This window comes from Hippopotamus amphibius, chromosome 12 (genome assembly GCF_030028045.1).
Source record: "Hippopotamus amphibius kiboko isolate mHipAmp2 chromosome 12, mHipAmp2.hap2, whole genome shotgun sequence".
NCBI classification, from domain to species: Eukaryota; Metazoa; Chordata; class Mammalia; order Artiodactyla; family Hippopotamidae; genus Hippopotamus; species Hippopotamus amphibius.
The window spans coordinates 98,918,663-98,942,378 of NC_080197.1; the positions used below are offsets into that span (position 1 = coordinate 98,918,663).

The 23,716-nt window shown below is 40.7% G+C and overlaps 1 protein-coding gene across 5 annotated transcripts in view; it reads left to right on the forward strand.

Moving 5' to 3' along the window:
• The window catches only part of RBMS2 (RNA binding motif single stranded interacting protein 2), a 63,995-nt gene that overhangs the window by 25,677 nt on the left and 14,602 nt on the right, over positions 1-23,716 (forward strand). For all 5 annotated transcript variants that reach the window (XR_009048419.1, XR_009048417.1, XR_009048418.1 and 2 more), the window contains 4 exons: positions 11,652-11,818; positions 17,827-17,885; positions 18,729-18,820; positions 20,296-20,453. Coding sequence is in view for 2 of the 5 variants with exons in the window: in XM_057702357.1 (XP_057558340.1) it covers positions 11,652-11,818; positions 17,827-17,885; positions 18,729-18,820; positions 20,296-20,453 (476 nt within the window). In the remaining 3 variants the exon portion in view is untranslated. The remainder of the gene's footprint in view (positions 1-11,651; positions 11,819-17,826; positions 17,886-18,728; positions 18,821-20,295; positions 20,454-23,716) is intronic.

Consider the following 23,716-nt stretch of genomic DNA (forward strand, 5'->3'; position numbering starts at 1 on the left):
TACATTTTATTTTGATCTGAAAATAGACTAGGCACATATACCTTCCATATTCTTGGGTTAGGCCACTTCCTTCAGGTGTGTAGTATTGCCAGTGTTTATTGTTTGGTGAATCAAAACTATGTCTATAATGACCACAAATCAAAAACATTTCCATAATGATCACAAGAGCAGAATCTTTTCATGACTTGGGGATTTCAGGCCTTGATAAAACGAGATCCTTAATCTACCAATCTGGGTATTCTTTGTATGGGTAGTGAAAGGGTGAAGAAGAGGAATGCTGATGTTTCCTGACTTCCTATGAGTTTGTGATCTCTATATTTCTGACCAAAATGAAATTGTGTCAAATGATGAAAACAGGGTAAATGACAAGGTAGGGCAAAATAAACTATAGGCAGGCATTATCTTTTCCTTTATCTTTTCTCTTTCCGAGGCAAGTGTATTGTGGAAGAGAGACACATATGCTTCTTTTCAAGCTCTGAAGCTCCAATGATGCTGTTATTCTTTTTCACTTTGCAGCTCCTTTTCAGGCCATATCTCCTCCTGAACACAGGTGATGCACCAGCCAGGCAGAGTAGTGGAGGGTTATGTAATGCAGAATAATACTCCACGGGGGCTCGGTTGTATCCTACCCATGTTCTTCCCAAGCAGTTGGTTGTCATGTTCAAACTTAAGCTACTTAACCTTCAAAGATCCTTTTTCTGTCCTGAGAATTAGGTAAACTTTTGCTCTGTGTTTCCTGATACATATGAGATATTGCCACACTGACATTTACCCACAAACTGGTGGCATAGTTGGTCATTCCTTGAGATGGAGGCATGGGTTTGTGCTCCCTAAAAACAGTGCCTAAAAGGGCTATGCCCCCCCCCGCCCCCATAGAATTGCCCATGTATTTCAGCTGAAGGCTCTTGCTCTAGTCAATGTATGTAAGCACCAGTCTTATGTAAGAGATTTTCTTCTAACTTATTCGGTTCACAATTCAAATGCCTTTGTTCCTTAAATGTTCTGCTTTGACTAGACACTATCTATTGCCAGGGAAGTTAGAACTGTTTTCTTTCCAGAAGGGAAAGAAAGGATGTAGGGTCATGTAAGGGACTGCTTTACATGTTTACTCAGCTGGTTGCATTGGTTTGGATACTGTCAGTATTAGGGTTTCCATTACTTGGTTCTGCTTAACAAAAAGTGAGGTGACATAACAGAGGGGGTGTTGAAATAAAGCTGAAGCTCAGTTTTTAAATTTTAGACGGAAATAACACATCACCTGCTCTACTTCACAGAGTTGTCTGGAAGATGAAATGAAATCATAAATATGATAGGACTTAAGATACTGTTAAATTGTTAGACAAAAAGATACAGTACAGAATTCTGCATCAAACTGTGCCTCGAGCATTTTTACACAGTGAGTAGGTTCTTTATCCAATCTTGAAGAAAGTAGAGTTTCTCAAGAGTTTCTGGTACATATCCTATTGCACCTGAGTCTTTAAGGTAGAATGGTTTGTTCATCATTCAGGGTCCCAAAAGGAAACAGATGGCATACCCAAACGGAGTAATTTGAGAAAGATGTAATAAAGGGACTATTTACAAAGGGACTTAGGGGAACCAGTGAGAGAGCGTAGAATACCTTGTGGCCAGCAATTACAGAGCCTGCGTTACTCTAGATCAAAAAGGGCAAAGAATTGAGAGAGATTACCAGAATCTAAGAGTAGCTATATGGAGAGAACTGTGGGCCTCAGTAGAGCTATGCAGCCAGATCATGGTATTCTGGCAAGGGAAGAAGCTAGGAAAAGAAATACTCTGGTTTCATTCTCCTCCTGCCCTTTGATATCCTACTGGTGTGTATCTGGCTAGCCAAACCCAACTGGAAGCCAGAGGGCAAGGGAGCCTGTTCATACACTCTGTATGGTCAGCTTCCAAGGCATAAAGGAAGGTGGACAAAAGTGGCAAGTGGATCTGGGAGGGCAAATGGGTTCCTAGGCAATACGTTTGGCTGTATGCTTAACTGAGGATTCTTTAGTTATTTTGACTTAGGGTTTTAAAATGTCAGTTTTATACTTGAGACCTAGTTTGAGTATCACCTGGTATGAATGTAAGTAACACCCCCTGCTATTAAAGAGATGTGGAAAACAGATTTTTATTATAGTGGTAAGAGCCATGAAAGAGAAGTGGGGAGGAGATGAGGTGCTGTAGATGATGTCAGGTTTACTTGAGCTAAGAGGAAGTAGTAAAAGTGCTAAGAGTCAGCTTTTAAAACTAGGTATGGGGGCTTCCCTGGCGGTCCAGTGGTTAAGACTCTGAGCTCCCACTGAAGGGGGCATGGGTTCGATCCTTGCTTGAGGAACTAAGATCCTGCATGTCATGCTGTGAGGCCAAAATAAATAAATAAATAAATAAAACAAAAACCAGGTATGGTGGGCAGGTCCGTGGTGTGGGTTCTCTGGCTCAGACTCTGCACGTTCCAGAGATACCTTTCTGTTTTTGTTTTGTTTTTAATGTCTTTTTTTTTTCCCAGGAAGGGGAATTACAGAAAATATTCCTTTCTTACTCCGGTATGATTTAATGTATAATTCATATTTCCACTGGAATTTCTTTCTTTTTTTATAAATTTATTTATTTATTGGCTGCGTTGGGTCTTTGTTGCTGTGCATGGGCTTTCTCTAGTTATGGCGAGCAGGGGCTACTCTTCATTGTGGTGTGCAGACTTCTCATTGTGGTGGCTTCTCTTGTTGTGGAGCACGGACTCTAGGCGCTCGGGCTTTAGTAGTTGTGGCATGCGGGCTCAGTAGTTGTGGCACATAGGCTTAGTTGCTCCATGGCATGTGGGATCTTCCTGGACCAGGGATCAAACCTGTGTCGCCTGCATTGGCAGGTGGATTCTTAACCACTGAGCCAACAGGAAAGTCCCTCCACTTGAATTTCAATAAAATATATTAATCTTATGACTTTTCTACCTGGAAATGAAGTAGGGTGATACCAACCTAGGGCTGAATCCTGTGCTGGGTCATGCTAGCCTGTGATAGCCTAACATCTCAAGATTTTTTTTTTTAACAATTTTATTTATTTGTTTGTTTATTTATTTATTTAATTAGCTGTGTTGGGTCTTTTCTTTTTTTCTTTTTCTTTTTTTGCTGTGCGCAGGCTTTCTTTTTAGTTGCGGAGAGTGAGGGCTACTCTTCGTTGCGGTGCGTGGGCTCCTCATTGCCATCACTTCTCTTGTTGTGGAGCACGGGCTCTAGGCGCGTGGGCTTCAGTAGTTGCAGCATATGGGCTCAATAGTTGTGGCCCACAGGCTCTAAAGCGCAGGCTCAATAGTTGTGGCACACGGGCTTAGTTGCTCCGCGGCATGTGGGATCTTCCTGGAGCAGGGATCGAACCCATGTCCCCTGCATTAGCAGGTGGATTCTCAACCACTGCGCCACCTAGGAAGCCCTCTGAAGATGTTTTCAATGGCTAGAATGTCCTCTTCTCTCCACCCATCTCTATCAAATTTTTATAACAGTTTTATTGAGATATAATTCACATTCCATGCAATTCATACATTTAAAGTGGACAGTTCAGTGGCTTTTTTTATATTCACAGAATCATGCATCCATTACCATACTTTTAGGACATTTTCATTACTCTCCCCCCCCCCCAAAGAATCCCCACCCACTTAGCCATAACTTCCCAGTTCTTTCGTTATCCCCCTCTCCCAGCAATAGGTAATGACTAATCTACTTTCTGTTTCTAAAGACTTGCCTATTTTACAAATTTCATATAAATGGAATCATAGAATCAGTGATCCTTTGTGAGTGCCTTCTTTCACGTAGTGTGTTTTCAAGGTTCATATTGTAGCATGTATCTGTACTTCTTTCCTTCTTATGACTGAATAATAGGCTCATGTATAGATATACCACATTTTATTTATCCATTTATCAGTTGATAGATATTTGTGCTGTTTCTACTTTTGGCTGTTGTAATGCTACTACAAAATTTGTATACAGGTTTTGTGTGGACATACATTTTCAGTTCTCTTGGGTACATACCTAGGAGTAGAATTGCAGAGTCATGTGATAACTCTGTGTTTAACTATTTTAGGAACTGCCAAACTGTCTTCCAAAGCAGCTGCATCATTTTACATTCCCACTGGTAGTACACAAGGGTTCCAATTTCTTCTCAGTCTCACCAACACTTGTTATTTTTTATTATAGCCATCAAAGTTACTTTTGATTAAAGCCCTGATCTTTTTTTTTAAGAACTTTTATTGAGATACAGTTAACAGACAATAAACTGCATATATTTAGAGTGTACAATTTGATGAAGTCCTGATCTTTTTATTGCAGCCATCCTAGTGGATATGAAGTGATATTGCATTAGGATTTTGATTAGCATTTCCTTCTGGCTCCCTGTTGTAACCGATATCCTACTTATCCTTCAAGGTACAACCCAAATACCTTATTTGAGACACCTGTCCCTCAGGAATTGTTCTTCTTTCATGTTCTTATACCATTTTGCTTGGATCCCCATCAGCACACATATTTTGTTCTGCTAGGTATCTAGATTATACGCCCTGGCTTGTGAATGACTTAGTGGCTTTTGTGGGTGTGTATATAAATTTATTATGAAATATTGAACTTACAACTCTTAGTCAGCTGTGAGTCCCCTCTGCATTAAGCAGGGCTTGCATGTATTTGGCATTCAGATGTTTATTGAATGAGTCAAATAATGCAAACAGTCTCTTGGGTGAATATTAGGAGGTCTGTTGCTTTGCAATGAGAGTGGACTTTCTCTTACTAGGAGACGTTATTACAGAACTCAGGACATAATGTATTTTATTTTATTTTTTAAATTTTTTTAATAAATTTATTTTTATTTACTTGTTTAATTTATTTATTGGCTGTGTTGGGTCTTTGTTGCTGCACACGGGCTTTCTCTAGTTGTTGTGAGTGGGGGCTACTCTTCATTGTGGTGCGCAGGCTCCTCACTGTAGTGGCTTCTCTTGTTGTGGAGCACGGGCCCTAGGTGCGTGGGCTTCAGTAGTTGCGGCACATGGGCTCAGTAGTTGTGGCTCATGGGCTCTAGAGCACAGGCTCAATAGTTGTGGCACACGGGCTTAGTTGCTCTGTGGCATGTGGAATCTTCCCAGGGCAGGGCTCGAACCTGTGTCCCCTGCATTGGTAGGTGGATTCTTTACCACTGCACCACCTAGGAAGTCCCAAGGACATAATGCATTTTAGAGAAACATGTTCAGGTGCTATATGTCCCAGAGACCACTGGCTCTAGGAACTTGTCTTGTGGATCATCAATATCAGGTTGTGATAGGAATTTTGATGTCAGGCCAGTGGATTGTGTATCTCTGAGACTTTCATAGGGATTTATTAAGATGATGCACAATTAGAAAATCCCCTAAGTTTGTTTTACTCCTTTTAGCAAATATCCATGTCTATACTTTGTGCCAGGAACTTAGCTAGGCACTAGATATGGGGTGGCGTTTTCTCCTGCTCTAGTGCCAATAGAGTTTAAGGGCTTAAGGGCTCAGGATGGGGATGACTTTTATTTTATTTATTTATTTATTTTGGCTGTGTTGGGTCTTCGTTGCTGTGGACAGGCTTTTCTCTCTGGCTGTGGCGAATGGGGGCTACGCTTCGTTGCGGTGTGCAGGCTTATCATTACGGTGGCTTCTTTTGTTGCGGAGCATGGGCCTTAGGTGCGTGGGCTTCAGTAGTTGCAGCAAGTGGGCTCAGTAGTTACAGCGAGTCGGCTCAGTAGTTGTGGCTCTCGGGCTCCAGAGCACGGGCTCAGTAGTTGTGGCACACGGGTTTAGTTGCTCCATGGCATGTGGGATCTTCCTGCACCAGGGATTGAACCCATGTTCCCTGCACTGGCAGTAAGATTCTTAACCACTGCACCACCAGGGAAGTCCCTGGGGATGACTTTGATAGCAAATGAATGGATACAGGGTTGTGAATTTTATTAAACCAGGCAAAATGAACACTCGATCAGAGAACCTTATTTTTAAAATAAAGACAGTGTGTTACATACATTAGATTTTAGTTAGCAAGTAGCTCATCTGACTGGATCATTCTCTTAAAGATCTGATGAAAACTTAGTGATTGGGAAGTAGGCTTTGTATCACTTCTACCATTATGATCTCTTGCAAAAGAGCAAAAGGAAGAACACTGTCTCTTCTCCTAGTTTCCTGTAACTCAGCAAGGCAGGAAACAAAGTTCCTGCTACAGGAAGGGGGAGTTTGATTTTTCTTTTTCTGGATGAAGCTGAAGGAGTTATGTAGTTCTCTGTCCCCATACTATAAGCCCTTCCCCAGATTGTTATCCCCAGAGATTTGTATGGGATATTTTACAGCATAGTTCTCTAACCATCCTTTAAATACCACCCCACCAATCTTTAGGAAAGTAAAGTCTTTTCAATATTTTATCTTAAAGGTCTCAGCCCTAGACAATAAAAACAGAACAGAAGGTATTGTTTTATAATCTAGACATAAGTAACTTTCTGAGGAGGTCAGAGAGAGGTAGTTCTGAAGATGGTCAGGGCCTGCTTGCTGATTAGTTATCTCGCTGCCTGCCTCATAGCCTCAAATCTCTTCATGTGCTTTCCGTAAAAACATCTGTCCAAAGTTTTCCTGGATCCTTAAGAACTGCTAGGGGAAACATCAAGTCTCTGCAGACAAATAACAGCTCAATTTGGGTGAGTTATCTGTATTCTGCAAAGGGAGGAGAATTTTGTCCTTTAATTATAGACAAACTCCATTTTTTAAAAGACTCCAAATTTTAAAATAATAACTTATTATTTTTACAGTTTGTACTTGCTGTATGCCAAGCATCATATTAAGTACTTTATATCCATTAACCCCTTTGTCCCACCTTTCTTTGCCTTCTTTCAGCTTTTACATATGGTTGTTCACTCTGAGAGGGGCGTTGCTCTTCTAGGAAACAGCCAAGCTCTCCCCATGCTGGTGTTCTCACGCGCCTTGTACTGATAGATTCTAGTCTCTAATCAACCTTAAATTTGCTGTTCCCTAGCATTTGCATTGAATCAGTTCATCCTTGCAATCCAGTGTTCCCTATTCTGCCTTGGTAATCCATTGCTCATAGGCACCTGGGTTTCACTGGAAGATCCAAAGCCATGAGACTGCTTCCCACCTTCAGGATCACAGCTATATTTACTCCATTTCCCAAAGAATTTGTGCAATACTAGAACTTTCTAAAAGCATTAATACCTCCTTTATAAGCCTATATTTCTAAGGCGCTGCATTTACTTTTAGCTAAGAAATCAAACTTCATGGCTCTTCCACACTACCAGGCTTTTCATGCCTTCCCTGCACAGTATTTTTAAGATATTTAAATGTTTACTAAATGAATAAATTAACCAGTATTTATTCCAAAAGCATTCAACATATATCCATCAAGCAGATAACTTCAAATTCTGCAAGTCTGAATTTAACTTCTATACTTTTTCCTAACCTCTCTTCATGTGTAATATCGCCTAACTAGTCTCACCACCTGTGGTCTCCTACCCCTCTGAAACAGCTGGGGTAGTGCACTTAGTGTTAGCTTTCTCAAATATATGTTACCATGTAATTTCTCAGCTTATAAACCTATTAATGAGTCCCAGTTACTTTCTGAATTAAATCTTCATAAGAAGACTCATACCTACCTCTTCTACTGGAAAACTTTGCATATTTCTTTGCTACATGATAATATGTTACCATCTTTTATTTCTAAAGACAAATTTAATACCATCCCAGGTATCTAAGATTCTAGGCCAAATGTGAGGGTCCTTGTTTTAAAGAGTTCAAGTCTTGCTCTTCATTTTCTAGCTTAGGCCCTGACAGAGGGCCAGTGGCCACAGAGAACCGCTTCAGACCCATAGGCGTCAAGAGAGAAAACACTGCCCTGCCCTTCCCTCCCCCAGTAAGAATATGTCAGTCCTCTGGACTCGCATATATACTACCCTTTTCTCTTTTACATATGTAGGTAAGCATGGATCATTTGTTTACATTAGTTACTATTGTCTCTCCAAATATTTTCTTTTGAGAAGCCAGATAAGCTTTACTCAGAGGCTTTCTCAACTTTTTTTCTTCAGTTCTCTTGAAAGGAGGATATTTTTCTATTTTTTTCTCTTTGGAGCCAAACCTGTATCACAGTTTCAGAAGCTGCTTGGGAAGAGCAAGAGAGAAAAGGTTGTTGTTGTTGTTTTCTGAACTTTATCTTTTTTTCTAGGAATTTTTCTGGCCTTGCAGCAAGTTTATTATTGACTAAGTCATATTTTTAGATTATAGCTAAGACCTTAGTGTTAAAACCAAGGTTATAACTATGGTAGCAAACCAATAGCTTCTTGTCAGTTTATTTCTTTCCTCAGTAAACCCTTGTGTTCTTGTTTGGCCTGTCCTAGCATCATTGATACTTCCTGTTAGGAATAGTCTCTCACATTGGGAAAGTGGGTAGATGAACTCTGGCTGAGGCAGGTGATCTCGTCTGCCAGTGCTTGGCACCTGATACGATGCTGCTAGAGTTGCTTCTGCTGTCATCGTTACTGGTGGCATTGCCATCACCCCCAGGCCTAGAATCTCATATTTATTTATTTGGGGGCAAGGTGGGGTGTGTCACACCGTGCAGCTTGCAGTATATTAGTCCCCCACCACCAGCAGAGGCGTGGCTGTGCATAAAACTGGGGGAGAGGAGAGGTGGGGATCAGATGAGATTGGCTCTCCAGGTGTAGCATTTCTAGACTTGTGAAATGAATTACTGAATGTCCTCTTTGCTCTGTGATGTGAGCTTTGCCTTGTTTTTGGCCGTACTGAGTGGCTTGAAGGATCTTAGTTCCCCCACCAGGGATTGAACCCGGGCCGTAGCAGTGAAAGCACCGAGTCCTAACCACTGGACTGCCAGGGAATTCCCTAGAATCTCATATTTAGAAGAAGTTTGGCTTTCTCAGCTAAGGATCAATAATGGCAATTCCTTATAGATGAGGAAAGGCATATCTTAGTGAACGATCTCCAGCAGTGATCTTATTCTGAACTCAGGAACAGCCATGATTAGGACATAGGTCATAATCTTCTTGCCTCTACTTTATTATTATTATTATTATTTTAAACATTTGAATTAATTTTTTAAAATAAATTTATTTATTTATTTATTTATTTATTTATTTATTGGCTGTGTTGGGTCTTCATTGCTGCACATGGGTTTTCTCTAGTTGCAGAGAGTGAGGGTCTACTCTGTTGTGGTGCGCGGGCTTCTCATTGAGGTGGCCTCTCTTGCTGCGGAGCACGGGCTCTAGGCGCTTGGGCTTCAGTAGTTGTGGCTCACAGGCTCTAAAGTGCAGGCTCAATAGTTGTGGCACATGGGCTCGAACCCGTGTCCCCTGCATTGGCACACAGATTCTTAACCACTGCACCACCTAGGAAGCCCTATTATTATTTTTTAATGTTTATTTATTTGCCTTTGCCAGGTTAGTTGTAGCATGTGGGATCTTCGTTGCTGTGTGCGGAACCTTTTTAGTTGTGACATGCAAACTCTTAGTTGTGGTATGTGGGACCTAGTTCCCTTACCAGGGATTGAACCTGGACCCCCTGCATTGGGAGTGTGGAGTCTTAGCCGCTGGATGACCAAGGAACTCCCTTCTTGCCTCTACTTTAAATCAGATGGTACACTTACGATAGTAGGGATGACGGAGGGGACCTAGACCACTAGTATTTGATTATTATTACATGTCTGCTAATTCAGTGGAGATTTCAACATCATTCTTTTTTTAAGAGAAATTAATTAATTAATTTATTGGCTGCATTGAGTCTTCGTTGCTGTGCGCGGGCAGAGAGCAGGAGCTACTCTTCATTGTAGTTTGCAGGCTTCTCATTACAGTGGCCTCTCTTGTTGCGGAGCACGAGCTCTAGGTGTGTGGGCTTCAGTAGTTGCGGCACACAGGCTCAATAGTTGTGGCTCACGGGCTCTAGAGCGCAGGCTCAATAGCTGTGGTGCATGGGCTTAGTTGCTCCGAGGCATGTGGGATCTTCCTGGAGCAGGGATCGAACCCTTGTCCCCTGCATTGGCCAGCAGATTCTTAACCACTGCGCCACCTAGGAAGTCCTCAACATCATCCTTAAAGTAAATACTGCCATTTCTAGCACTGGATGTATGACTTTTAGGTTTATTTGCACTGTTTTTGTCTTGCTGTCTGAAAGTTGCTTAGAACATGCACATGCCATGCCCTGCACTTGTTGATTATCGCTACCACCACAGAGGAGTAATTCATATTCCTCTGGCACGTGGATTGTTTTGTATGGAAAATCCTAGTATAAGTGCTGGCTCTTTGAGGGGGACAGGGATAGGAAGTATAAAGGGTGTATCAAGAGCTACAGTAGGTCATGGGTCTTTGGGCCATTCCAGCATGTGGTATTGGGTTTCTTCTTTGCTGCAGTATAGAGCTAAGAAATGAACTGTGTTTTTGCAAGTGGGTATTTGTGATTGTGTAGAGTAACAAAAATAGGGAAATACTTGGTGCAATATATTTAGCCTGAGCAAAGATTTTTATTTTAAAGTTTGCAAAAGGTCAGAGGCATAAAATACAAGAGGTACATTTCACATTAAGATGCTTTGGGGGGAAGATTTCCTCTCTTTGATATTCATGTTTCTCTTTTTCTTCTGTCACCATTCTAATCCCTTACTACCACCACCACCAAAGAAGAGAGAGAGGGGAAAAAACCTCTGGAGATGACGCTAGCATTTTATATGGAAGTAATTCCAAATAGATTTATATTACAAAGTGCTGTAAGCCAAGGGAGAACTGGAATATGAGTATGATATGATAAAATGCACTACATTATAGATAATTATGCAAATTTAGAGTATTATGAACCATATGTATGTATACACTAGAAGCCTGATTAGAGCATATGGATGTAAAATGTGCCATGAAAGATGGATTCATGTTCTAGTCAACCTGGTATTTTTTCTCTAGCAGAAGTACCCCCCAAAATATAGCAGAGTCTGGTTGCCTGTCCTGGTATCAGCAGTGAAAGATTAAAGATGTTTCACCCCAAATCCTGAATTTCCTTAACCAAACTTTATCTATTATTCACTCGTATTTTAAACTTTTAAAAACTTGTAAATAACTTATGACTAAACCCCTATCAGCATAGTAACAAATTTCATTTTTTACTACCTGGCATGGTAATTAGTATTTCATTTTATTTGTCTAAGCTTATAATAATTTTCAAGCTCCTGCAGGTATTTTGCATTCTCATATTCTACAGTTTTATGAATAATCTATGTTCAAATTTTCTGTACCTTCATGATTTCATCAATTTTTATTAGTTCCTCTTGGTCATTTTTGAATGGAACCTAGATTTTATTAGTCCTGTCTCATTACACAGTTTACTCAAGAGACATTCATTAATTGTGTCTCCAGCATCTGTATGATAAAAACATTCCTCTGTAACAAAGTACCTTTTTTCAAAACCTTTAACAAGCTTATTTTGGCCTCTCATTTTCCCTGAAAGATAAGTAGGACAGTTAAATATTTTCTTGCTTCATGGTAGAGAGGAATTCCTTTAGTTGCTGTTAAAGTTTGGAATCATTCTTTCTAAGGGGCCAAGATCTTCCTCACTTTGAAGCTTCTAAATGTATAATTCCTCTGACCTTCTCTTCTTCTCCCTGCAGCCATATGTGTCATTGTCTCAGCAAATGGCACCACCTAGTCCAAGCAACAGTACCCCCAGCAGCAGCAGCGGGAGCACTGCAAACGACCAGCTGAGTAAAACCAACCTCTACATCCGGGGATTGCAGCCAAGCACTACTGACCAGGACCTAGTCAAGTTGTGTCAGTCGTAAGTTGGGGTACATGTGGTTAGGTTTCCAGGGAAAGGACAGATTTGGTGATACTGGCTTCTTACCAGATACTCTTATCCTGAAATGCAGTATTATTGTGTTGGCCAAAAGATTCATTTGGTGTTTTCCGTAAGATGGCTCTAGCAGAGCTTAGTTGCCTTTAACTTCATGTGAAACAATTTTGTTAGATTGTATTTTGTGACAGCTGTCATTACCGCATGCATTAAAAAAAAACTTATCAAAATTGGTGAATTTTTGTGTAGCCATTTTAATATTGAAGATGGAAGAAAAAGAGCAACATTTTCAGTATATTATGCTTTATTATTTCAAGAAAGGTAAAAATGCAACTGAAATGCAAAAAAAAAAGATTGGTGCAGTGTATGGAGAGGGTGCTGTGACTGATTGAACGTGTCAAAAGTTTCATGCTAGAGATTTCTCGCTGGACGATGATCCATGGTCGAGTAGACCAGTTGAAGTTGATAGCGATCAAATCGAGACATTAATTGAGAACAGTCAACGTTACATCACGCAAGAGATAGCCAGCATACTCAGAATATCCAAATCAAGCGCTGAAATCATTTGCACCAGCTTGGTTATGTGAATTGCTTTGATGTTTGGGTTCCACACAAGTTAAGCGAAAAAAACCTTCTTGCCCATATTTCCACATGCAATTCTCTACTTAAATGTAACAAAAACGTTCTGTTTTGTAACAAATTGTGATGGGCGATGAAAAGTGGATACTGTACAATAATGTGAAATGGAAGAGATTGTAGGGCAAACGGAATGAACCACCACCAACCACACCAAAGGCCAGTCTTCTATCCAAAGAAGGTGATGTTATATATTTGGTTGGACTGGAAGGGAGTCCTCTATTATGAGCTCCTTCTGGAAAACCAAACGATTAATTCCAACAAGTACTGCTCCCAGTTAGACCAACTGAAAGCAGCACTCAATGAAGAGCATCCGGAATTAGTCAACAGAAAACGCATAGTCTTCCATCAGGATAACACAAGGCCGCATGTTTCTTTCATGACCAAGCAAAAACTGGGAAGTTCTGATTCATCCACCATATTCACCAGATTTCCATTTATTTCATTCTTTACAAAATTCTCTTAATGGAAAAAATCTCAATTCCCTGGAAGACTGTAAAAGGCACCTGAGTTCTTTGCTCAAAAAGATAAAAAGTTTTGGGAAGATGGAATTATGAAGTTGCCTGAAAAATGGCAGAAAGTAGTGGAACAAAAGAGTGAATACATTGTTCAATAAAGTTCTTGGTGAAAATGGAATATGTGTCTTTCATTTTTACTTAAAAACCAAAGGAACTTTTTGGCCAACCCAATATTTTGCTTCTACCCCTATTAGTAGCAAGATTTCTCAGCAGGCCCTCTTAAAGAAATTAAAGAAATTTAGAAATTTTAAAAATTAAAGAAATTAAGAGGGGCTACTTACTACCAATATATAAAACTTGTGTGTGTTTCTGAGGAAAGCCAGATAGGGCTGACCTTTGACGCCTAGTTAGTATATGACTTTGTTTCCAGCATGTACCCAGAACTGATGGTCTTAGTGGAAAGACCATCCTGTCCTTACACCTTGAGTAGAAATGCTCAATATCTCTAAAGATATTGATTAGAAGATAGTGAGAGCCAGCAGTGGGGATAGAAGAAAGTGGGACTAGCCAATTGAATTATATGCTTAGGAGAGTTTCTGCTGCTAGAGATATTCCCAGTGACCCAGAGGAGCCCTCAAACTAATGGATAAAGAATAAGATGGAGAAAGAGTTGTCACTTGACATCTACCCCCTAAAGATCTTTGGAGTTCTTCAGCATAGATTTGAGTCATGAGGTGGAGATAACTACCATGAAATTAGCCCAGTTAGGAAAGCTGGAAAATTGCAAGGATGCAGAGATGCCAATTCCATTTGGCAGAAAAATATGTGTTTCGAATCATTTCTGTGGGGGACTGATTAGAGGCAGAAGTCTGGTGGGATGGGAGTACTAATGAGGAAGGGGAAATTGAGTTTAGAAAGAAAAATAGGAACCTTAGTCTGTGTAAATTTACCATCTTTTAGAACTGTATTGGAGTATAACAAGCATACAGAAAAGTGCACAAATGATAAATGTTTATAGAACAGTGAATTTTTACAAGGTGAACACATCCTTGTAGCAGTCACTTGTGACCACATCAAGAAATAGAACAGTATTGGGATTTCCCTGGTGGCACAGTGGTTAAGAATCTGCCTGCCAATGCAGGAGACACGGGTTTGATCCCTGGTCTGGGAAGATCCCATGCTGAGGAGCAACTAGGCCCTTGCGTCACAACTACTGAGTCTGTGCTCTAGAGCCCGTGCGCTACAACTATTGAGCCTGCACACACCACAACTACTGAAGCCTGCACACTCTAGGGCCCGCATGCCACAACTACTGAGTCCATGTGCCTAGAGCCCGTGCTCCACAACAAGAAAAGCTACCACCATGAGACGCCTGCACACTGCAACGAAGAGTAGCCCCTGCTTACAAGTAGAGAAAGTCCATGTCCACGTGCAGCAATGAAGACCCAACACAGCCAAAAAAATATTTAAAAAAAAAAAAAAAGAAATAAAACAGTACCAGCTCTTCAGAAGCCCACCTCCCAGTGACAGTCTCTTCCCCACCCCCAAAGGTATCTACTATTTGGCTTCTAAACAATTGATATGGTTTGTTTGGACTTCATATAAATATAATGACATAACACATACGGTTTGTCTGGTTTCTTTTGCTCAGTGTTGTTTGTGAGATTCATCCACGTTGCATGTAGCAAAACTTTGTTCATTCCTACTGCTTTATAGAATTCCATCTTAGGAATATACCACAGTTTATTTACCTGTTCTACTCCTGCTGGACACTTGGGTTGTTTCCAGAATGTGACCATTATGGATATGCATAGTACTGCTATGAACTTGTACGTGTCTCCCGGTGCATGTGTACATACGTTTATGTTGGGTATACACCTAGGATAAGATTGCTAAGTCATAGGATATACATTTGTTCAGCTTTTGTAGATACTAGTAAACAATTTTCTGAAGTGGTCAAACTAACTCAAACTCCCATAACAGTATATGTATATGCCAGCTGTTGCAAATGCTGGAGAGGCAGAATATTCTCCCCTCAGAATGTATGAGACATCAGAGGTGCTCTGTAAACCCCTTACTCTACTGAAGTAGTGGTTTTTGGACGTTCTCTAGCACCAGGCTGCACAAAATCAGTCTCTAAAGGCTAGTTGTGTATATAAAACTGAATCCTTTACCTCAGCTTACCTTGCTAGCAGGATATTTAAATGGAACTTAGGGTATTTCGTCTAGGACTAGTAATTTTTTGAGGGAATGGGAATTGGCAAAAATGTAGGTTTATGAGGGAAAAGGGTATCATATCAATATAGTTCCTCCATTTCTGTACCCTGTATTTCTTGTACTAAATATAATGTGCTACAGAAATCAATCTTCTCACTCCACAAGACAGAGAAAAAGCTCAGTTCTATCTCACTATGCTTTTAGGCTTTCATTTTGCCCTTCCCCGTAGTCGCCTTACCTTCTGCTGTGTCTGAAGGGGTGCAGATAGTCAGGGTGGGCATGCACAATAGGATGGAAGTAAGGAGCCCGGCAGGGTGTCATGGAGAAGTAGGAATGAGGCAGGGAAAGAACAGGCGCTGCATGAATTATGACGGAAGGGAAGCTGAGAAGAGCAGGGGATGGAACCCCCATGGGTGTGTGAGCTGGGAGGTAAACCTTTCTGTGAAGGGTGTTTCCCATGAATAGAAGGACTTCCTGCTTTTGTCCCCAGTTATCTCTCTAGGTTGTAGGGGAAGTAAACGTTCCTGGATCCTAAGCCCTGGTGGGCAGGAAGGAGAGGCGTGGAGGCTGGAACTGGAACTCCTGGTTCTCTTGGAGGGACTCCTTCTGAGGAGGAAGCAGCACGATCCAGCTGTTGCCAGCTGCAGTGGAAATTCTGAGCTCAAAGTCTCAGGCTGCTCAGACCACAGCAAGCTCCACCCTGGGGCCTCCACAGGGAGAGCAGCGTGTGTGTCCTCTGGCTTAGTCTCTTGCATCCCTTCCCTTGCCTAAATTTGGGAAAGAATCCAAGTATGTAGCCCTGAAGGGTTAGGATTGCCGCATCCATTCTAGCCTCCAGGGCATTGCTTGGCTCATTCTGTCCAATCCAGTGGGTCACAGAGCGCCACTAGAACAGTCAGTGAGAGGCTGCCAAGGAGCAAAACAAATATATCAATCATCATATGTTCTTTAAGGATGGGATGAGAGGAAAAGCAGAAAAAAAAAATGCTTATTTCAGGTATTGGTTTCAAATTCTGTCCCTGCCAGCTGTTTTCAGTTAAATTTTATACTTCTGACTTTGTTGGTGATTTCTGTTCTGTGTCTTTAATATTTTCACCCTCTTGGAGTGGAATGTGGAGACTTCTTTCTAGTAGAACGCTTCTAATATAATCCCTGACCTGTGATACTCCACTGCTCAAGTTTGGGGAACTCCACATGACTCTGTTGCCAAAGTATCATTTTCAAAAAGTTGAAAAACATAACTCTCCTACAGATATAGGCGAACACATGCCAAATGCTTATTTTACTCATTAATGAAGGAGCTAGCAGGGTTGTAAAATGGGTTCAAAGAGTATTTGAGGGACTGAGTGTTGATAGGTACTGAAGAAAGAATGTTGGAATAAGATTACTAGGTTACAGAGAAAAGTGGTTCATACCCTATAGGACAGTAACCTTTGGGATCATCTTTTCTAATGGACAGAAATTATGTGTATTTCTACTAGATAAAAATCTACAAATTAATATGTATGTTCACAAGATCTGGGCCCTCATCAGTAATGAGGAGTACTGCAAACAAAGAAACATCTCCCTAGATGATAGAATATACCTTGAATGGGCCTTGTAGACAGGGTTCCAGAATGACATTGAAAGAATGTGCAGTCCTCATTTTGTCTTATCATCAAGTTTTGGGTAATTTTCTTAACACAGCTGTTGCATTTGGTTTTATGCCCACTCCCCTCCCTAACACACTGAAATCTTGACAATAAGAAATAGAAGTCATGGAGTTCCCTGGCAGTCAGGACTCAGTGCTCTCACTGCCATGGCCCTGGGTTCGATCCCTGGTCAGGGAACTAAAATCTCATAAGCCACATGGCACAGCCAAAAAAAAAAGGAAAGGAAAGAAATAGAAGTCTTAGACACTAAAGCAGGAAAGAGCCGTTTGGTTAAATGTTGAAGTCCCTTGAATATAATAATAATATATTATAATATAATAATAGTAACAGCAGTTAAGAGCGTTCGGGTGTTTACCATTTGGTAGATGTTAGTGCTTTATATTCATGAACTCATTTCATATTCCCAGCAATCCTATCTCCATTTTACAGATGGAGAGACTGAGGCACAGAAAGATTAAATGACTTGTCCAAGACCACACATAGCTATAAAGTGGCAGAACCAAGATTTGAACAAAAGCACTTTGGTTCAAGTTGACCATGAATCAGGGGGCCAGTAGAAGGGTAAGGAGTGGAGTGTCAGAGAAGAGAAACAGTTTTTCATGGGAGGAATGGTGTTTGTCCAAAGGAAGATAAGTAATATCAAGGATTATTTTTAGTCCTCAAGGAATTCTGGCCAGAGCTCTGCCCTTACACACTGCTGTGTGGATGCCACCACGCTTCTTTCCCACCCCCAAACAGTAGTCTCTTTCTAAGTAGTATCTAAATCTTATTTGGGGAAGAAGAGAGAAAAGTGTTGATAGTGTTGGGACTACAGTTACCTTATTTCTTGTAGGTACTTTTGAGGAATAGGTTTGTATGATAAGTGTGACATTTTAAATTCATTTCTTCTTTGTTCTTATTAAGGTTTGAGTAGGGACAGTTTTCCTAGTGGGAATGAAGACAGGGCATGGATTCATCTAAATGTTTCAATCTCTGTCCTGGTCTAAATCCCTGCCCCCAGATTATCATTTTGCATTTTCTTCTTCCTTAGATATGGCAAGATTGTCTCCACTAAGGCCATACTGGACAAGACCACAAACAAATGCAAAGGTGAGAGAACAGCTGTTCTTGGTGATGGAGAACAGCTGTAAGTGAGGCCATCCCTTGCCTCTGCCCTTTACTGCTGGAAGTCCCTGGTTTCCAGTGCCAGGGAGGAGTCTCTGAGGTTTTCAGGCTTAAAGACTAGTAGGGGTTTAGATTCTTTGTGACGAGATAGCTGGAACTGAAAATGCTGTTTGGGGACCCAAGGCTAGGAGCCTGCACAGAGTGCCTTTGAGTCCCTTGGGCTTACTTTGGGTGTCATGTTTCCCTGGATTGGATGGTAGATATGGGTAGGTGAGATTATTTCTCCTTAGCAAAGCATCATAAATGCCTTTTGTTGGTGGAGATGGGGTGACTTAATTTTGTTGGGGTTTTGAGCATTCTAGGTGAGGATGTAAGAATGGAAGGAAGGGAAAGGGCTGTATGTTGGGGTGGGGAGGGGCTTCTTCCAGCAGGTGACTGGTTATCTGCAGTGGAGAGGCTATAATTCCTACATGCCTGGCATTTCTGGGATGTGGCTAGAAAAGAGGAGGGGGTTTTTTTGGAAATAGAGGGGGGCTATGAATTATTAGAGGAGCCTAGTTCTTGAAACCTCGAATTTCTTAGGGGAGAGGGAGGAGGGCAAGGATACCGTAAAGACCTCATAGCCCTTGGCGTTCTTAGCTATAAAGTAGACCAAATCTCACAGGCTTTGAGGAGCACGTGGATAATCATCTGAAACCTCTTAATTTCTCTTCCTCTGTACCACTTATATTACGTGGATTGTAACTCTTCCTCTGTTTCCTAAAAAGCCTGGACCTCCTACCTCCCTTACACCCCCAACTTCCCAGTGATGCTGTTTTCCTGTTCCAGGCTATGGCTTTGTGGACTTTGACAGTCCTTCAGCAGCACAGAAAGCTGTAACAGCACTGAAAGCCAGTGGTGTACAAGCACAGATGGCAAAGGTACTACCCCATGTCTGTTCCTCTGAAGGGTGGTAGTTAGCACCAAAGGCTTCCAGAGGGTTTAAGAGCCATGCAGTTGATGGGCAAGAGCTATCTACAGTGCTTTTTGACTATATCTAGCCAAACAGTCTAGGCCAGGGTACCAGTGAGCACCTCTTTATTGCTAGAGGAAGATGGTATTCAGAATCTGTGGCAGGTAGCTCTGTCAACTCTCTTCCTCTTATCAAGTATTATAAGCAAGCAAGAGGGTCAAGAGGCTTCTTCCCTTCCTACAGCTGTTTCCCCATCTCCACCCTGGCCCTGCTTCCCTACCAGACAGCTTATGGTATTTTTGCAACATTCTCTGAAGAAACCAGTTGTGCAACTCAGAAGTTCAGAACAATGCTTTCCACTTCCCAACACTGTTCCCTGTGGGAGGGGGCAAGGGAGAGGGAGGCCACAGCGAGGAAGGAGACTCTCTCCTTTCTCACATGTGTCTGGAATTTTTATTTTCATTTGGACTACTAGAAAGCTAGAGGCTTTTCTCTTTCTTCTTCTCTTAGGTGGAATTGCCCCCTTGCCTTTCTAAAGCCATTGTGAATACCCTGTGTGGAGCTGATGAGGCAGGCCTGCCAGCGGTCCTTTTCTGTAATGGTTAAAGAGAAAGGAAGCCCTTAAAGCAACTATACTCCAATTAAAATTAATTTGAAAAAAAAAAGAAAAAGGAAGCCCTGAAGGGAAAGGCAGAAGAGGGATTAAGGTTGCTAGTGACCCGCTGTCTAGGGCAGAGTGACTGCTTAAATTCTTAATATTACAGTTCTGGGAAGTTATTGCCATTTTGCAGATTCTGCCCACCGGAAGGACTCTCCCACCTCTTTTTTTCTGGAGAGAAGCCCTCCGACATTAGAGTGACTTCAGGCTTCCTATGAGACTAGAACTTTCACGGCTCCGTGGTGACCCAGTGAGCTGTACATCTGGCTCTTAGTGCAGCCCCCAGCACATTGGCTTCCCTTTCCCTGTCTCTCCTCTTCCTGCTTTCCCTCCATCAGGGAGTGTACAGGCATTCCTACTAAGAGGAGTCTGCTGTGGCCGGAAGAGGGGGGAGGGGGTTACTCAAAACAATCCAGCCCTGGAAGCGGAGGCAGTCCAAGAGAATCCAACCTCTGGGACAGGCTGTTGGGCTGTTGGATAGGAGAGAGGAGGGCTGCTCTGCCTAGTTCTTAAAGAGATAGCCCAAAACTTCATCGATGACTTGTATTATGGGCTTGCACAGTACTAGAAATATTAAATCTGGGGGGGGTGGTGTTGGCCTGGACTCAATATATAACCCATAACCCATGGTAGTGGGACTGGGTGTTACAAATAGTTGTTAAGATTCTCTGTGTATGTGCATGCCTTCCTACTCTCTCTCTTCTCTGAGATGTCATTTTGTGGATGACAGCTGATGGGAGAGGGTTAAGAGATATGAAATTCATTTTTTCTACTTATTTCCATAGCAACAGGAGCAGGACCCCACAAATTTATACATCTCAAACCTCCCACTGTCAATGGATGAGCAAGAACTGGAGGGAATGCTGAAGCCCTTTGGCCAGGTTATCTCCACTAGAATCCTTCGAGACACCAGTGGGACCAGCAGAGGGGTTGGCTTTGCAAGGTAAGGGATGCTAAGAATGGGAAATGATGAGGTTAATAAGGAAATTGACTTAGGTCACCAAAAAGTCTGTGCCCTGCTCCCCCCCAGGACCAGACTATTGGTCAAAAGCACTTGACAGTAAATCAAAGGTTCATTTAATTATAGGTCACAATACTCACAAACCTATTTGCTCCCAAATCTATATCCTTTCCCCACTACTTCCTGCTATTCTAGTCTTTGTTCCTTTGATTTAGACCTAACCATAATAAAATAATTCTGTATCTTCTTATAGTTTACTGAGTATGTCTCATCCTATTATCTCATTTAATCTGTGAAATATTCTCCATTTTATAGAAAAGGAAACCAAAGTTCCCAATATGATTTGCCCCAGGTCTCTTAGGAGCAGAGCCCTTATCCTTCTGGCTTCAAGATCAGCAGGATGAAATGGAGAATTTGGTCTACCTTTTCAGATCTGTTGAGAGTCTTAGATTCTAGAACCAGCTCTGCCACTAACTGCCCATGTCATATCAGACCTTTATGAGCCTTGGTTTACTCTGTGAAGTAGAAATTTAGATGAGTGATTTTCCTAAGGTGTTCCCTAGAGCTGCAGAGTTTTCCAGGGTGCCTTCTTCTGAGCTTAGTGTCACTGTTGTAGGGTTTCAGCCTCTCCTAGTTCACTTAGGAAATGGTTCTGCTTTTATTTATTTTAAGATTTTGCTTGAAAGGAGATTCTGTTGCCTTTCTAAAAAGTTTGAAAAATACAGGACTAAGTGATCTGAAAGCCCCTTTTTCTTTTATAATATCTTGTCTGGTCCAAGAACATTCCTTTACTCTGGAATGTTTTAGACCTTGGGATCAAGGACTAGGACTTCTTCCCTAGCCAACTCAGTTTTGGTGGCTCCACCTGCTGGCAATCCCAAGTATAACTAAAGGGGAGTTTCGAAGCTTTGTGACCATCAAACTTTTTTGCCCCCTTACGCTCTTAAACCAGAAGCTCCAGTTCATGGCACCTTTGTTGTCTCGATAAATTTTTTGCCCTAGACCAGAAGAAATACTTAACAATTCAGTTCATTATTAAATTCAAAAAGTGTTTAATAAATATCTGAACAACTTTGTAGTTATTTGAAAAATACATTGAAAGAGGAAATATTTTTATTTCATTCTTAAATAACTAGACTTTCTACTGAATGTGTGCCCCTTGGACACTACACAACTTCTTAAACTTTGGAATCAGATCGGACACTTAACACCCTCATTTCCTGTTACACATTGGTTTTCTTATGGTACTTGCTTTTGTCATAGCAACCACTGAAAAACCAGCTTTGCGAAAATAGGGTGATCTAATGTTAAAATGATGAACTATTTAGAGTTAGTAGTCTTTACAGTAGATATCCAATAGGTATTGCGGTATTCTCTTCAGAAAGTTAAACTATTCCTTGCTGTGCCTCTGTGAGCTCATGACAATGGCCCAGGGTGCCTCAAAGCCCAGTTTGGGAATTATGGCTTTGAAGACTTAAAAAGCTATGAAATCTCTTGCATGTTTCTACATTAACACCTACAAATTTTCTTCATACATTTAGATTCTTACAAAGTATAATTTTAGGCAAATTATAAATACTGACATTTTAAATAAAACTGTCATATCATTTAAAAATATCCAAATGAGATCTAAATGTCACAGCAATCTGATACACAAAATCATTTTAAAAATACATAGGACATTTTTTTTAAGTCATAACTCTTACATCATTCTTATAGTGTTCTTTTTTCTTCTTGATCTTGTATTTCCATTTTATTTCCCTACAGAATTGTATTCTAGTGTAAAATACTTGTGTAGATGAAAGTCTTTGCATGGGTCATTCTGTTATACTTCTCTGCAATGAAAATATGTATATAAATTAAATTTTTTTCCGGTGGCCCTGAGTCTATATGCATTAATTGTTAAAAAAATTGTCTTAATAATTAGTTCACAGTTGCCCCAAACAACATAAATATATTAAAATGTTGATAGAAAATTGTTTTCTATAAAGTAAATTTCATTGGAAATGAAACAGTTCTGTTCCTGTGTTTTGTTTTCATAGTGAGGAACCTTGTTCATATAAGTAAGTAAATGGGAATGAAAAGAGTTTTGCTAAAATAGGAATTCTTTGAATTCCTTCCAAATTATATGCCGAGAACCAGAGTAATCTATCATAAAAATTGACTTCTTTACGTGTCAGTTGACAACTTGTTGAGTCCTCTAGCTTTGTGGGAATGGAGAATTGGAAACATCTGACTTACAAAAAGATTTGTAACTCAGTCCTCACTGCCTCAGGTTGAGCTTTGGGATGAGTTCAAAGTAAATTGAGAAGAGTGGTTGTGAGAGGGGACTTTGGTCTTGATCGTTAGTGATCATGAGCTCTGCCCCTGGCACATCAGTTTTAGGAAAGAGTTTATGAGGAAGTTGAGGTCCTGAAAGTAATTCTCTTAAAACCCTCTATGCCTGCTCACCCTTTTGAAAGACTAAGGCGTAGGAGTAACCCAGCTGAACACTTTTTGCTCTAGGACACCTAAGGTGCTTTTCTCTTAAAGGTTCCATTTGAGGCCTTTTTTTAGTAACCACCCTCACAGGAATGATTCATGTCTTTCGTTGTTATTGGCATAGAAAATCTACTGAGACTTACTTTAAATATGGAAAGAGGGGAAGATACTATACCCTGTATTATGTAGATCTTTATCATTCTTAGAACACATTTATATACATTATCTCATTTGATCTATACAGCCCTGTGTAGTGAGGTAGACGGAGGTTTGAAGCAGAAATGAGGAATGAGTCTGAAGCGTTTTTGTGCATATTCTGACTTAGCCTTTGCGTAGTGAATGGGCGCTGGAATCTAGGTTTTCTGATTCCTTAGTCCTCTTTCCCCAGCAAGATACTGTAACTCAGTAGTTCCTAACATTATTTTTTCTATCACTATGGGCCATAAACCCTGTCTTAATACTCTTTCCTCCTACAGACTCATGAAATTTTTTTTTTCATTTAAACAAACAATTGAAGTATAGTTGAATTACAATATTATGTTAGTTTCTGGTGAACAGCAAAGTGATTTTTATATATATATGTATTATTTTTCATATATATGCGTACATATGTCTATATATGTATATATAGATACATATATGTATATGTATACATATATATGTATTCTTTTTCATATTCTTTTCCATTATGGTTTATTACAAGATATTGAATATCATTCCCTGTGCTATACAGTAGGACATTGTTGTTTATTTTATGTATAGTA